This window comes from Fistularia commersonii, chromosome 19 (genome assembly GCF_037954325.1).
Source record: "Fistularia commersonii isolate RoL2024-O1a breed Wild chromosome 19, RoL_Fcom_v1.0, whole genome shotgun sequence".
Lineage (NCBI taxonomy): Eukaryota > Metazoa > Chordata > Actinopteri > Syngnathiformes > Fistulariidae > Fistularia > Fistularia commersonii.
In genome coordinates this window covers 5576079-5592744 of record NC_141302.1, presented here as the reverse complement: position 1 = coordinate 5592744, position 16666 = coordinate 5576079, and the positions used below count along the sequence as shown (strand labels likewise).

At 46.1% G+C, this 16666-nt stretch overlaps 3 protein-coding genes across 3 annotated transcripts; 1 reads left to right on the top strand and 2 right to left on the bottom strand.

Annotated features, from left to right (window-relative positions):
* Positions 1-1728: 1728 nt before the first annotated feature.
* Positions 1729-8031, bottom strand: LOC147223508 (uncharacterized). Its single transcript, XM_086165380.1, has 3 exons — positions 7643-8031; positions 2654-6027; positions 1729-2532 (listed from the first exon to the last, which is right to left on the bottom strand). The coding sequence occupies exons 1-3, from the start codon at positions 7716-7718 to the stop codon at positions 2302-2304; spliced, it is 3681 nt and encodes a 1226-aa protein (XP_086021506.1). The 5' UTR covers positions 7719-8031; the 3' UTR covers positions 1729-2301.
* A 2189-nt stretch (positions 8032-10220) lies between these two features.
* ccnb1ip1 (cyclin B1 interacting protein 1) lies at positions 10221-12135 on the top strand. Its single transcript, XM_086166155.1, has 4 exons — positions 10221-10517; positions 10686-10832; positions 11194-11362; positions 11969-12135. Exons 1-4 carry the CDS (start codon positions 10221-10223, stop codon positions 12133-12135), a joined length of 780 nt encoding a protein of 259 aa, XP_086022281.1.
* ttc5 (tetratricopeptide repeat domain 5) lies at positions 11501-16587 on the bottom strand. Its single transcript, XM_086166301.1, has 9 exons — positions 16391-16587; positions 15620-15752; positions 15332-15543; positions 14973-15123; positions 14071-14162; positions 13756-13959; positions 13184-13398; positions 12958-13102; positions 11501-12868 (listed from the first exon to the last, which is right to left on the bottom strand). The coding sequence occupies exons 1-9, from the start codon at positions 16451-16453 to the stop codon at positions 12749-12751; spliced, it is 1335 nt and encodes a 444-aa protein (XP_086022427.1). The 5' UTR covers positions 16454-16587; the 3' UTR covers positions 11501-12748.
* Between the last annotated feature and the right edge of the window lie 79 nt (positions 16588-16666).

Here is a 16666-nt window from a genome sequence, read left to right as displayed (position 1 = left end):
ATGATACAAAGTAAAACGCTGGGATAATAGCATCGACTCCTTTCTCGTTGAAGTCCTGGTCTCGAATGCATTTAGTCCCTCCAGTAATGAATGTGTATTTGACTAATTCTTTGTCTTAAACTGGCCTGGAAAGCGAGTCCTGTCGAGAAGGAGGTTTAATTAGCGGCATCTGACGATTTCATGGCAACAATTTCTTCGCTCCCGACTAATAGCTGTTGATGCTTCATCATGATTATGCACATTACGTGACCTTTCACACCTGAAAATACACTTTTGTCCTCCTTTGACCGTGACTGATTTCCACAGGGTGTTGAGTAATGCTTACTGATGAGTGGTCATTGTGTTGAATGCAGCCAAAGCTAGTAAGCCTCCCATCACACCTGCAGACTTTCCTATTCACCTTATTTTCTCCCATGTTAAACTGACACGTCTAAAAACGAAAATTTCCTTTTTTTTTTTTTTTTTTGTTTTGATTGAGACATGTCCCTTGTCGCTCATGAACGCATGTGGACAAACTTCTCACACATGGCTCCTTTCACTTCCTTTGTCTCGCTCTCTGCCCTGGGCATTCTTTTCCTTGGTTACCAGTTGTCATGGTTTCGGGAGCCCCTGTAGACTGAAAACTGGAGGGATTAAAGACGGCCATTTTGGGGGACAGCTGGGCCAGGTTGGGCCCTGTTGCCCCCTGTCCCGCTCCCAGTCACTCTGGGGGGAAGAGGGGTGGCATTGTGTGAGGATTAGAGCTTCCTGTGTGTCAGCTCATTACATGGGGTGGAGGGGGAGTGTAGGGGTGAGGGAGGTAGCAGAAAGAGTGAGGGAGAGAAATGAAAGAGAAAATGAAAGAGAGTGCGTATGAAAGAGAGTATGACACAGAGAGGGGAGGGAAAAGCAGAGGGGGAAGGAGGGAGGTGGTGGCCTCTACAGCTGCGCCCTCAATCACACTCATACAGGCTCTGATTATCCTTTTCACACACACATATACACACACAGAACTAGGGAACTGAAACATATTAAAAGACATTGAGGGCAGAAAAAAAAAAAAAAAGCAGAATTAGGAGACTGCTAGCCCGAACGCCCCAGACAAAAGAACCCCCCCACCACCACCACCACCACCCTCCGACCACTACCACCACCTCCATTCCAGACACACAGAACGCTGGAACAAGAGAAAAATAGGGAGTACATGCAGAAAAGGAGAGTCATGCAAACAGACGAATTAATTCACGGACGCAAGCTCGAGCGGAACCCAGGCGTTACGGACGAATCGGCGCTGGCTCGGAAAAGACTGGAAACGGGTCTCCGCTTCGTATCGTCATTGTTTTATTTATCTTTTAGACATCACATGGAACAATGGGAACATATTTCTTGTCATTGCTACAAAAAAAAGAGTTAAAAAGGGTAAAGCAAACACTAAACTGGCCTAAACAGGAATGTAGTGAGTGCAGAACATTTCTGCAGGACCAGAAAACTCTGAAGTTCTTGGAGGGAAAGGAAATAATAGGGAGAGTCGAATAAAAGAGGGGGACGTTTTAACGGACGGGGCTCATCCTCGTTGTCGCTCCGGCGGGATTCCAGTCTGAAACATCAAGAGTACCTTGACGCCATGGAAAAACCATTTACAATCATGCACGAGTAGGATCATTCGCCGCTAGTTACTTCGACAGCTCAAATAACAGGGCTGTTCACAGAGTTACTGATCAGCTAACACATTCATTGCCATTATTTTCAGCGAGGTTATCGTCATCGCTCACATGTGTTTGTTTCAGCAGGTGTTTCGGCAGCACGGGATACAGTGCGACTCTCAGTGCAACTCAGCACATCGGAAGCATACATTCAGCAGCATCACATTAACAAAGGAAAGAAAGTAACAATCAAAAGGTATAAATTGTATTTACAAACACTGGCCATTACCAATATGGCCTGTTTTGGTATGGAGTTCATTTTGTAAAATTCTGGACCCTCCTCTTTTTTCAAATCAGCTTATACTGGTTGTCTATACAGTATGTGCTGGAATATGTCAGCAAAAAGTCGCGAACAAACAATTCTCATCGTGACAGTTCTGTGAAGTGTGGAAATTAAGGCCTCACTGTGGTCTCTGAAATACAAAATACATACCTATAACTCACTCGCTAGATTTACAAACTTCTCGCTATAAAACTACAGCACAAACTACACCTATATTCCCATTATGTCAGGTAAACATGAATTAGAATTAATGACTCTAGCAAACATTGAAAAAATACATTCCCTTGTCAAGACCCTTTAAAACTGACTGCAGTCATTCACCAATGCTAAGTATTCCTACACGGTAATGTCCATCGGCTCCCCGGTTTCATTCGAACCGACACCTCTAGACGTCGTGGCTGTGCTGCCGTCAGTCTCTGGGGGTTCAGACGTGCTCTGCTTAGCCTCTTGCTGTCCTGGGATCAGCTTGGCTGAATTTGAACCCTGATCCTCTGCAATGTCATTTTCATTGGCTTGAGCCTTGGAGGGAGCGGTGACCATCACTCCAGGATGAGTTTTCATATGTCCCTGTTTGTGAGAGAAAACGACAACAAACGGTAGTTTTGAAATCGGGAAGATGAAGAAAACAAATACCGAGCTGAAATTCTGTCGACAGATAACGTCGCCTCCGTTTTCGCCATTAGCTCACCTTAAGCCCGCTACGGCTGGCGTAGGCCTTTCCGCACTGGGAGCAGCTGTAGGGTTTGTCCGGGCGGGGAGGTTGAGGAATCAGTGCGGGCGCTGCGGTCGGAGGCTCTTGGTCATCCGCAGATTTTTCCGGCACTCTGTAACCCTCCTCCGCTGGAGGATCTGCCTCCGCATCTGGCTCTCTGGGAGCGCCGGTCTCGCTTTTGGCGGTATCGGTCTCCTGTTGCTCCTGTCGTACGCCGCCGCAGGCCTCCTCCCCTTCCGGGATGGCCCCCGGGCTGGCAGGAGGGGTGAGTGCGGGTAACGTATTGGCGGCCGGGGTTTTGGGGTTACAATCGGGGACAACTGTTGACTCCTCCTCCTCGGAGGTAAGTTTTTCTTTAGAAAATGCGCCGTTGTGATTATCGCATTCGGTCTTCGGCGTGTCTTTGTCCACGTTGGACTTTGAAACGCAGAGGGAAAGAGGGACGTCGTCTGCCTCGGAATTTCCATTCGATGTGACGGAGTGACAACCGGCAGAAGGTGCTTTGAACGGGCTGGTGCCCGAGTCAGCCGGAGTCTCCTCTTCGGAGTACGCGGAGCCGTTCGGGGGGCTACCGTCGGCGGGAGCGTTGGTTCTCGAATGCGGGGGATCCTCAGCTCCTGCTGAGTGGGAATTAAAAGTCAGAGGTGGGCTTACACTGGGGGTGGAGCCCTCAGACTCCTCTGTCTTCACAGAAGCTATATCGGCAGCTATGGATAGCTTAGGAGTCGACCCTGAGTCAATAACGCCATTTGGAGACTTTGAACCTGTTGTTAAGGCCAGGGGAAGGAGCTGCTGAGCTTTGGACGGCGAGCCGATGGAGTCGGTCTCACCGTCGTCAAATAAGACGTTCTCGGCGTCCGCATTGTCTTCGGGGGGCATGTCTTCGTCAGGCGGTATCTGACCCCCGAGGTGCAAGCGGATGTGATGCTGAAGGACCAAGGCATTGGTGAACTTGCGTGGGCACAGCGGGCAAGAGTTAAGGGCACGGGAGTTGGGCGGTCTGGCACGATGGGTGGCCAGGTGGGCTCTGAGACTGCCCTTCGTGGAGAAGGAACGTCCGCAAAGTTTACAAGGGAAGGGACGTTCTCCCAAATGTGTGGCCTGGTGCAAGCGCAGAGCTCTAGGGCAGCTGAGAACGCGCAGGCACACTCCACACTGGTTGGCGGCCTGAACGCCGGGAAGAGACGGCGTGGCGGCAGCGGTCGACGTGTTCGAAGAGCCGCCCTGGCCGGTCGCTAGCCCTGCGGCGTTGGCGCTCGGGCTCAGGCCGAGAGCCGCTAACATTTCCCTGCGATAGGCGATAGAGGTGGTGGTCAGGTCGTGACCGTGAATTTCCCCGTTGGCTTCGACGGGGGTTACCGAGGAGGCGGAGGAAGACGAGGCGGACGAGGAGGAAGAAGAAGAAGAACCCCCCTGTGGCTGCTTTTCCAGCTTCTGTACCAGTCGTTGCAACTTGGAGGTGTCTGAGGTCTGCGTGGATGTGGTGGGAGAAGAAGGAGAAGAGGTGGATGGTTTCGGGAAGGGGGGGAAGGGGAACGGTAACTGGTGAGGTGACGTGAGGTGGGAGGCGGATGGGTGCCCGGAGGGCCGGAGGAGCGCAAGGTGGTGAGGCGAGGCACCGCCGGGGAAGAGGATCTTGGGAAGGTGAGCCAGTTGGGAGTAGGAGGCGGTGGTATGAAGGGCTGTGTGAGGAGGAGTGTTCTCATCGAAGCGCTGCTGCTTAGCTCCTTTGTACTGACTTCCCATGGAGGAGGAGGAAGATAAGGATGAAGAGGAAGAGGGCAGCGCCGTGCCGGAGGCGCCGGCGACAGCCGCGGCCGAGGCCCTGTTCAGCTGCAGCAGCGAATGGGCCGTAGACAGCAGCGCCATGTCCACTGAGGGCGGCAGAGGTAGAGAGGAAGGCGAGGGGCGAGTCGACGCGTTAGACAGGAATCCCAAAGCCATATTTTCTGTCATTCCGGGAATGCTTCCTTTCACTCCATTAAACGGCTCGTCGTCATCCGCGCGCCGTTTCCTCCTTCTCTGGATCGCGCCGGGGGCCGAGCCGCCCTGAGTCTGCTCGGAGAGCGCCGGGGGCAGCAAGGAGAGCGACAGCTCGGGGTTCTGCTCTCGGTGTCGGAGAAAATGGGCTTTGAGGTTCCCTCTGGTTGTAAAACGGCTTAAGCAGACCGGACACTGGTACGGTCTTTCACCCGTGTGGGACCTCAGATGGATCTGGAGTGACGAATCGCTGCTCAGCACTTTCCCGCAAAAGCGGCAGACGTGCTGCGGGCGTCCCGACGAGGAGGCAGATCCTAGGGAGGAGCTGGGTTGAAGGTCCTGAGAATGACCGGCGGTAGGATGAGGAGTCGGGAAGCTGATGCCGTTGCTGTGCGCGTACGACGCCGTGTTGGAGGATTTCTCGTGCAGGTAGCGTGGCGGTAGCCCCAACGACAGAGACAGCGGGTGGAGGGAGGCGACCGACGAGCTTATTACGGATGACAGAGATGAGGAGGAAGGGGATGATAAAGATGAGGATGCAGAGGAGGATGGCGCCTTGGCGCCATTGACATGTGAAGTGCCAGATTTGGAGACGGATGAGTGGGCAAAGAGGGAAGACGGAAGGCCGGTCAAGAGAGATGAGGCTGTCGTTGCAGGAGTTGCAGAAGAAGAGTGCGTTGGCGACGCTGCCGCTGTTGCCGTAGACTTCTGGCCGCTATCGGTACTCCTTGGTTGAGTGTTACTATCTTGACCGAACACGGCCCCTCCGAGCCTCAGAACATGTCTGCAGATTTCCTCCGTTATCTGCATCTGGTGAATTTGCCTCTGCTGTAAAACTCTTAGCTCCTCCAAAAGGACGGCCAGGGTCGGGGGCACCTGAATCTGTCCCTGCTGCGCCGGCGGGCTGGAGTTTTGCCGCTGACCCGGGCTGGAGCTGTCACGCTGAGGAGGCGCGTACTGAGAATTTGACGAAGAGGTGGAGGTAGTAGTGGCGGCGGAACTTCCTGTCGGCGGGGAGGTCATGGCGGAGTGGGAGTTTCCCGGGTGGGACGTGGCGTGGGAGCCGGTGGTTTGACCGGGCGGAGGGGGCGAGTGAGTCTGCGATGACAGCGAGGGGTGAGGAAAGTCTGGGGACAGGGAAGAGTGGGTGTTCGGGAGGGATGTGGTGAAGGGGGCGATGTGGCTGGGCCAGTGAGGAGGAGGCGAGCTCTCGTTGGGTAAGGAGGGCGCGTGGAGCCCACCGGGGGATGGGCGAGGGGCCAGCGGCGGCTGGCAGTCTTGAAGAGAGGTGGGGGACGAGGAGGAGGACCCCGATGAAGTCACTTCTGAGCCGAGAGATGTGGACGGTGACTTCATGCCCAGGTGGTCATCTGAGGAATGAAAAATTAAAGAGGCTTTAGAACCATTTGTTTCCAAAAAAAAAAACACTGAACTTTTACACTGCGCAGTTTCTTTTCAGGGCGATTATTTTGCTAATCCAGTCCCATCTCACGCAGCCGAGCGCGTCCGATTAATGATACTTTCCGGCGGATCGTCGAAACGTGTTCTTCGCTTCCCGTTTCTTTCGATCGTTAATTCGCATTTTCGTGGATCTGAAGAGACCCTGCTCCGTCTTCAAAAGAAATTCCTGTCAGGAAACGGCCTCGAACAAGCAAATAAACAAGGGGAAGAACGTCAGTCTTTGTAATGTCTTGTCTCAATCTGTGCTCTTCGGACCAAAACTCCCCAAACATCTTGCTCACACAAAAAAGCTTACAGACCACCTTGCTGCTATGGAAACACATTTTAGAGGACAATGGGCATCACCAAGACAACCCATAACCCCTCTTAACCCACCCCCTCCCTTCAGCAGTTACGTCTTTCATCTCCCTATTCACCCTTCCCCCCTTACGTCACAGAGGAGGTCAAGGGTCAGGCCATGCTAAGGGTTCTGGGCACTGTCCAGACATTCTGATTGGTCAACTAATCTAACCTCTGCCGCACAGGGGTCAAATTCTTTCAGAATCTTGAGCACAGAGTGAGAAAGAGTAAAAAGAAAGAGAAGGGGGGAGGGTGCCAACAATGGAGAGACAAACTAACTATTCCCTCCTGGAGAGGTATAGTGATGGAATGAAAGACTATACCTCGATGAAATTCCAATCCTGTAAACTCACAAACAAACCCGGGACCGATCTCTTATCGGAAAAAAGTCGACTTTTTGCGGAAACGTATCTACAGACTCTGTGGATAAGTTTGTAGACACGTCAAGCAGTCTGGCATCTAGCAGTACCACTTTGAGAGCGATCGCTCAATCACCTCTGAATCTTTTTCCTCTCATCCATCCAACCCCCCCAAACTGTGTAGGAGTATACAGTCAATGGGGGGGGGGGGGGGGGGGTTAGGGAAGAATAGGGCATAGTGGACCAAGGGAAGAGGGGTTTACAAGGAAGAAAAGAGTGGATGAAGAGCAAAAGAAGAGGAGACCAGAAGGGTGGAAGATTAATCTTTACCAAAGACACTGGCTTCCCTTCCCCCCACCCATGCACCTTATTGTTAACAAATAGGAGAGAGCTCTACACTAATCAAAGATCTCCAGCAGCAAGCTCTGAGCAGCTTGTTGGCTTACCAAGAGGACGAACGGCACACGAAAATGGCCACAGATGTATGTTAGTTAACCCCTCTCTTTTCACTTCACACAGACAAGTTTATTGGTCCCGGACAAAGTGCCCGAGGCCTCCATTAAGTGGGGCCCATTACAGCCAATGACTAAGCAAGAGGGGCTCCTGCGGTTGACAAACTTTTAAAACTTTTCAGACTCCTTAGAAAAAACTGGATGATGATCAGATGCGTGCAAATCAGAGATAATGCAAAAAAAAAAAAAAAAAACTTTTGCCCCCCCCCCCTTTAAAAAGTAAATGATCTGCGTTGCAAGGTGGGTGCGCACTCAAAAAAAAAAAAAAAAAAAACAAGATAAAAAACACATTCACACTTTGGATTTTTTCTCACCGTGAGGCAGCAACTTCGGGCCCCCTGGATCCGCATTTACAAGATGCTGGGGTCGTTTCTGCTTCCGGCGTGACATGATTCACGGCGAGACAGACAGAGAGGGGGGCATCAGTCGGTTGAAAGGCACCGTGCACGTTTTTTGCGCACTTGGTACTCGCTCCTGAAACCATCCAACCATTCACAAACAGGAAAAAAAAAAAGTCGTGCAAAAAAATTCCTTTTGGAGATTGAAAAAAAAATGTATCACTGGTTTTAAATGTTTTTTTTTTCTTCGATGAGAGTCCAAAAATAAAAATAAAGATAGCAAATGGGGTTGAGAATCCGCAGGTCTGCACCGTGTCATATGAAGCTGCTGGGAGTGCGTGTGTGGCTGTTTTCTAAAGTCCCTTCTCCCCCCCCCAAAAAAAAACTTGTCCAATTTGCGCCCCTCCTCTCTCACTGCCCCGCTGCATGCACACACAGGGAGAGCACACACACAGAACCACTCCTTGTTCTTCAATGATATTTGCATTTCAATGGCGTGTAACTCACAGTCTCCCCAGCTTTTCCCCTCTTTCTCTTTTCCCCCCTTGCGTTATTTCACTTTACGCACTTGCGCCGCAGCAATAAACTTATTTTTTTCCTCCCCCTTTTTTTTAAAAAAAAAAAACAATAAATGACAAGGAGTTGTGTAAAGTTGACTTCAGGCTATGCTGTCCGTGTCCATTGCTGTTGTGCAGGATGGGATTGTGTGTGTGTGTAAGGGGGCGTTCATCATAAATCAAGATGTTAAAATTTATCCAGTATATATCACTGCGCTCCCCTACCAGCGAGTCACCACTTTACTCCCAGATCATTACAGGAATGATTAAATCATAAAATGAATTAATAAAGGAGTGGCAGGTGGTTTCCGAATGAGATGGGAGGGAAAAAAAAAAACTGTCCCCCCGGCATGCAATATTTGCAGCCTTTCATTTCAATAGGGCCAATTATCAACAACAGTGCGAATAGCCGCTGTGTGAGCCGGGGGCCACACACACCCGTTCCACACGCATGTATTTCGTGTGTTATCACCAAGAGCGTAATACACCACCACCCCCCCTCCTCAAAAAAAAAAAAAAAAAAAACGAAAAAAACATCTTACATTGGAGCTCTATTTAAAAGGTAGAGAATAGATGGGAATCTTTGACAATGGCGTGCTGGACACAGTTGAGTGAGCATCTCCCCTCTCTCACTATGAACCCCCGGATCCGCTGCTGCACAGTACAATACCCCCCTTTCACCCCCTGCCTTCACTCCTGTACCACGTGGAGATCCGGATAAAAGAGAGAGAGAAAAAGTGGGAGGAGGTGGCGGGCCATATTAAAGTAGGTGTCTCATATTATACATATAGGCCCAGAGTCTGTGTAAGAGAATAGGAAGGGGAAGGGGGGCTGCTAGATCTGGGGGATTACTGCTGCTATGTTTGCACAAAAGTTAACCATTACGGTAGTTTAAAAGCATGAGGAAATAACCACCTCGAAAACATTCCGGATTAATTACAAAACTTCTGATTTTTAGAGTATTGAATACCCACTTGCTTCTCGTCTGTTTTAAATTTTACGTTTTATTTTCCATGAATTGTTTTACTGAATAAATGTGGTTGAGTTTAAAGTGACCAATCGGATTACAGAGCTGATTAAGCGTCACCTGGTTCCACCTGTTGAGAGACAGAGAAGGCGACGGTTACATCCAACTGTGTTCAAGTAACCTTTGAAAGAGAGTGTGTCGCTGTTTGGTGGGTTCATTAAAGTATTTTAATATCTCAAATATAAAAAAAAAAATGAATGAATGAAAAGAATTTTCAGACGAGAGGACGTTAGCTCGTTTTTCAATCAACGCCAAATTGCCTGAATGGATGCTAGTTGTTGTACTTAGCATTCTGATTATGCTAGCTTGTAAAGTATACACGCTGAATTTAAGAACAAAATTAAACCGGCCGATTCGTATTACTAACTTTGGAGTTGTTGTTTTTTGTAGTTTGTTTGTTTGTTTTTTCTACTGGTCGTTACATACTGATTAGCAGACAGTTTTGATGTTTGAAGTAACCGAAATTCTTGCTTATATTACAGCTGCGTGTGACTGACAAACAAGGTAATCCAGTAAACACCAATACCTCAGAGAGGCCTCTGCTATCTGTAGAAACTACAGATTAAAATCCAAAGTTTTGAGTCAAGTGCTAGGTATTTGGCTTCTTGACAAAAAAGAAACTACTCAAAATCACTGATCTTGTGGGTAACCGATTTAAATGTAGGACATTTCCATTTGGTCGATTTGAATTTTCACTGTTCTCTCTGTATTCACCATTTTAAGTCGACTTGGACAAATCAAAGCAATATTCTGCTACTGATTCACATTCATAGTAAGGGTTAAAGTGAAATCCAAGTACAAATAGCTACAGCCAATGGATTTCTTACGAAAACAATCGATTAATTATTATATGCCTGTTGATTATTGTTTTAGTTACTACGCGGGCAATTGTGTAAATGTCTTCTGCAGTTTATGACAAGCCTGTTGTATTGATTCTCACTGCTGAACTATTTCTTCTGCAGTCTTGACCATGGCTCTCTGTGACGATACACTCCTATGCAACTTCCCAAAATGCCGAGCCAAATTGAGCAGCTTTGCTTGGGTCACAGCCTGCTCACATGTTTTCTGTGATCAGCATGGATCAGGGGAATTCAGTCGTTCCCCTGTCATCTGCCCAGCCTGCTCCTCTGCATTGTCTGGAAAATTTGACATCGTGAGGACAGAGCTGTCGCCGTCTGAGGACTACAAAGCTATGGTGTTGGCAGGTCTGCGCCCCGAGATAGTCCTGGACATCAGTACCCGTGCTTTGGCCTTTTGGAGCTATCAGGTCAAGCACTTGTACAGTGAAGCCATTGAACCGCGAACAATAGAATGCAAAATGATATATTAATACTGGAGAGTCTAAAAAAAAAAAGGCAGGGCAAAGAAATAACATTTCTTGATGTGTAAGTTTGTTACCAATTGTGTATTAATCCAAATTTTGTTCTGCATACAGGTCCATCAGGAGCGTATGTATCAAGACTATTGTGTGTCTCGGGCCGAGGCGCAGCTAAAGCAGATGGAGAAGGTTGTGGTTCACCAGAACCAGAGTAGAGAACTGGAGCTCTCTGCCATTAGAGGGGAAATTGCCTCCTTGAAAAAAGTAAACTTCAATACTTAAACTCAAATGCAGATGATTAATGCAATTTTGATGCTACCGAATAGGGAAAAATACTTTTAAAGCATGAATTTGCTTTAAAAAGTATAATGATAAAATTGAAAGAGAAACCTGATACCTTCAACAAAAGCAAAGTAACCATGTAGGAGTATTCTGTTTATTTCCATCATTCTTTGATCTATCACAAACAGCATCATTTAAATCCTAATCGAGGACCCAATTATAGCGATATCCATGTCTTTACGGTTGACGGTTGACACTTGTAAATAAAATCCCCAAATTGAACTAGAAATTATAATTTAACAAATGAATTCACAAATAACATAGAATAGCCAATTCCCACAAGGTGATGGAGGAGTACAAGAGGAAGTACAGTGAAGTGTCTGAAAAGCTAATGGAGAGGAACAGGCAGTACCAGAAGTTACAAGGGCTCTACGATTCATTGAGGCTACGCAATATGGTGGTGGGAGTCAGTGAAAGAGACACTCAGCCAAGGTTTCATGACTTCAGTACAGGTAAGAACAACAAATTCAGTTTCTGGTTTATAAGGCCATTATTAATGGGAATTTTGTTCGAGCTATTGATCCAGAATACTTTGTGGTGAAGCATGATGAGAAGTATAACTGGCCTAGGGAAAATTTGTTTTCCAACAGTTCCTTTATTTATTTTTCATTTTTTTCACTCTGTATTTTGAAGTGATCTAATATTAGAAGTCTCCTTAACTTGTTTTAAGTGTTTGATAATTTTGTTTGAAATATTAATAGCTATTTCAGTCACTTAACCAGATAACTAATTCGCTGAATGACACTAACCAAACTGCAAGTTTTCACACACCTTTTCAATTGTGGGCTTGCTCTTTTTTTAAGGTAAGACTATTTCCTTACTGAAGAATTTGTAATCATAATTATTCATCACGTCCTGCTGTGTCCACAGTGATTAATTAGAACAGGAAGTTAAGTCAGCAACAATGTTGACTGGCACAAAGGCATACGTGGCTGTGAGTGTTTTGTTGTGACCATCAAGAAAGACCAACCGGAGTAATGAGCTGATTGTTGATGTCAGGGAATTTTACTCAGTGTAACAATGAAGGGGCATCCGTCAACCTCCCGTGTTTCAACTAGGGGTGGCTGAGCAGGCTACTCCGAGGAGAAGCCCCCAGTTTCTGTCAATGGGACATGAGGGAGACAGTCGATTTTTCAGCGACCAGGAGGGTGACGGAGGAAAGATCTTTTTCCAATTCCACTCCCCTGGAAGGGACAAAGGGCACCCCTTCATCAAGAAACACTGACAGTGGCAATAGTTTCAGTGTGAATGCAAGAAATTAAATGATCTAAATATTAGGGTGCTTCAGAGCTGCTCAGTATTTGGATCAATGTTTGCTTGTAATCGCTCGTTCCATTTGTGAATTTTAGATATACGAACATGATTCTAACAATAATAATAATAATATGCTGTAGCATGTCATTGCGCTACAAGAACTTTCACTGTGTGAATACAGCATAAAGTGTTTTTATACGGTACGTCTTGCTCTGCCTGAGTCTCTCTTGTCATTGAGTCAGTTTCAAGCTGACAGACTTGCTCCTTGTCAAAACAGACAGAGAACAAATGGTCTCTGTAACAAGTGGGCTCTAAGGGTCTACTATCTGTAATTATTGCTGAATTAAATTTAAAAACATCACTAGTCAGGGTTGAGACGAGCAGCAAAAGTAACAATTGATGAAATGGGAACAGAACTGTCTAACAACATAAGTACTGGTATAAGATGCAACATGTTCAACACTGTACAAAAAAAAAACACAAAATAGGCACAAACTTTGGAATCTTCACGCTCCTGTAACAAAAAAATGCTTCATATCCAGCATAGGATATGCTGTCCACCATAGTCCTTCTCCTTACGCAGTTCATTCACTCTGAGCCTTGTAGCTAACAGATGCAACATTCTGACTTCGGACATTTTGCTTCTTGCCGTTGACAATAAGGAGAAGAGGAGAGTCCACACGTATACTTTTGAAGTCAAATGACTAGAAAGGAGAAAGTGGGGGGAAATTAGTAGACATTTTAATATATGGAGCAGCCATGAAATTAAACTATTTTACTGACAAACACTGACCATATCTTTATGTGTGATACTGTGTCGGTGCACCAAGGGTTCAGGAATGACTACGCTGTCTCCAATAAGAACACCCCAGCTGTTTGCTGTGTTATACACCATCACCACTATGCAAGTCTCCTCACTGTCCACCATTCCGAAAGTACTGAAAAAACAAACAGGTTTTTACATTACCACTCCATTACAAGGAAAAAAAAACAAAGTCACCACAATCATATCTACTTACAAGGCCATGCGACCCTCTGAGGCTAGACTGAACACCACCTTGCCCAGAGCAGCAACCCCAGTATTGTGACCGTGTGTGAGAGCAGATAGAGTTCGAGGCTCCAGGCTGCCTACTCGGCCTGTTGGAGAACGAAACTGAGGGGAGGAACAGGGACCCAGGGCTGACGTATTGAGGTTAGAGAGCATCGTCCGTAACCGTCGTGCCTTCACCTTCCCCTGAGGAAAAACACAGGCTGAGCGTAAGGAATCACACAAAGAACGTGCCTAAATGCTACTGCCACCCTGTGGCAAAAAAGACAAAACAAATGACTGACATTTGACAGGGAGGTAATTCAGTTACCTTAGGAAATGTTTAGAAATTTGCAACTTCTAATAAAACCACTTCAATGCTGAGAGGCTCTAAAGTAAGATAAGTTTATTCAAGGAGCTCATTTGTGTATTCTATGTTTCTTCCTATCAAGGTGAACGGTATTTCTGAATGTTTGAAGAAACGAATCCTGCTCAAAAAAGGACAATCATAGTACACGGTACTGTTGCAATTGTCTGCAAATAAATGTTAACACCATTTCCCACCTTGTTCAGTATAAGCTGTGTGACTTCTGTAAGGTATTCCAGCAATATCTTTTCTCTCTCGGGGGGTTCAGTCCAGCCCGGGTCAAGTGCTGCTGCTCGGCTGTAGCCACTAAGAGCAGACATGAACATCTCCTCATACTGGTAAAGAGTGGCTCGGTTGAAGTGCAGTTCTGGGTAGCAAGAGGCTGTTCTATCTACTTTCTCCTAAAAAGGATGAAGAACAAGTAAAATAGAAGTTTACTGATATTTCCGGTCCACTGTAAAAAGTCCACTGTATGAACTACTGTGTGTGTGTATGCATGTCGACACACTTACGGACTGTGCATAGGCATTTAGGGCCTGTTGTGATAACTCTGGATTCTGTCCACAGGTGAAAAACAGTGAGACATAGGCATTTCCTAAGATATCTATTAAAACAGTAACAGAAAAAAGTTAGGAAATTTTTACAATCCGTACATTGCATTTTCTATGACTTTTTATGCTGCCCACATTAATGTTGGCAAAATGGCGAGAACATAAAATTAGAAAATCAGTTAACTTATCTAGTTACATGTTTAAAAGAAGACAATTGGAAAATCCCTGGTGAGGAAGCCAACATGTTTTCAGCTGATTTGTTGGTTGTTTTATTTTTTTTCCATCAGAATACTCTTTTTGCCAGAATGGCAAAAATGTGTTTTTTGTCATTCGAAGAAAATTACCAACAGGTCAAGACATTTTTCCATGGATTGATGGAGTATCTTATTGGAACACTCATTTTAAACATGTGATCAATACCAAGTGTCCTACAGTCTTTCTAGCAGGGATGCAGCCTTCCAGGTGACTAACTCCTCCATATACCATAAAGACAAGGTACATCTATTGTGTGGGAGGAGCTTGGGTAGCAAAATAGTAATTTCTTGCTTTTGGCAACAAATGTTGTTCCATCTGCACTCATTTGCTGTTAGTGTTTGCTATATTTTTTGCATAGAAAAGGGACAGTCATCCCTTTATATAGGGCTCAATTTGTTTTTCCCGTTATCTTTAGCAAACCAATGTCTTGCCTTGATGCAAAACAGCAGTGGGTAACCTAAAAACCTGCACTTGTGTCTCAGGGCTTCCTTTCATTCAATTGGCTGAATGCTACGCTGACTTGGCAAAGATGTTTTGTTGATGTGAATGTTCTTTTTTTTTCAAACAACAGAATGTGAATGCCAGATAAGGACTCAGTCTTTACTCACACCATGATGTTCCGTCAGTAACATCAAGCTGGACAGCTTGCCGGGCCATGTCCACGCTCTCCAGCACCTGCTTGCCTTGTGTGTCAGAATTAGCTGTTGGCAGCTGCCTCAGCACCATTGACAGGTTGCGTAGAGAAACTTTGTTCTTGCTCTAATGAGAGGCATAACAAGGAACAGTAAAAATGAAAACACACTGGTATAAACAGAAAAGGATTACGTGGTGATTACTCCAATTAATCCTCACCAAATTATCGTAATCTGACGGCTATTGAATGTCAATGCAAATCTCATGTTCTCCCTGTGCAGCCTGAGACTTTATGTGAGAATGCCATTCCAGATCGGCTCATCCGTGACTGTACCTGTTGTAAGGCTCCAGTGAAGCAATTCTGGGCACCAGTCAGGTCCCCCTTTTTCCAGAACTGCTCCCCCAGCGTGTTCCAGCCCTCAACCAGGCTGGGCTCCAGCTTCACGGCCCGGGATAGGCACTCTTCTGCTACAGCATTGTACTCTGGGGCTACATTTAAACACCTGCCTTTGTGCAGTAGAAACTCTGCTTTGTGTTTTAAACACTCTGTGAGAAATAGAAATGCACACGATTTGGGATATTTGTCAAGTTGTGCTATTTTTGCAGAGCCAGTCGTTGTTACCTTCTTTCTCCTCCAGCTGCTTTAGTGTCTTTTCAAGCTCCTGTGCTACATCCTGCTGTTTCCTCCCTGCATCCTCCACGCTGTGAGTCTCAAAGTAACAATCTCGGAAAGTATACAACTCATCCACAAGCTCCTGTCCAGGTAGAATAGAGAGGAGGTAGATTTAGTAGAAGAAGAAGAAAACGTGACATTCTAACAGCAGTTAACAATGGACCATAGGCACATCTCCCCAAAATGGCAATACTGGTTGGACCAACTGGACCAGCATGTGTGACGACATGAGCCAAAAAATACATAAAGTGTACATAAAGTTAGATCTTGCATGAGAAATCGTCAAATGACACCGTTCAGGAAAGTGATAGCAGCTGTAGTCTGATGAGGCTTTATCATTTCTGTATTTGACAAGACGATGCTATTCTTTGTTCCTTTAAACTGCAAGGGAAACCGACGATCCGGTGACTCGGCAAGAATCGTTCCAACAGCGATGCCTTCGTTTTTCTTTCCTTATAATTTGATTTAAATAAGTGCGAGTGTCGGAGCCATGCCATTATAAGCAAGAGGAAACAAATAAATGAAATAATGAACATAAATGCTGTAATATCCAGTAAGCTTTATGACATTTGCACATATAGGAACGAGTCGTTCGAGAGACTTCCAGCGACAAAATACCGTTATATCCAAATGAAAAGCTAGAGGGGGAAACAACCGCCTGAAATCAACAGACAAATTCCGAAATATCAGTGCAGTAATTTAAAAAAAATTTTTTTTTACCTTAATAATTTCCAGGTCGGTTCTGTCCATCACAGGCTCGCCACTTTTGTCTCCCTCCGCCATCTTTCCGTTAGCTTAAGAGGAACAACAGCCCGTCGGGAAGAAAAATAAAACCCAAACAACGGAGTTACGACACTAGACGAGATTCAAACTCACTACTTCAAATGGTGAGGTTCTGTTCTGACAAAAAATGTCCATTTCCTCGGCAAAACAGGGTGAACTCTGTCATTTTTTTGGCACGACGGAAACGGGCTTTTACTTTTAGTGACACCGGAA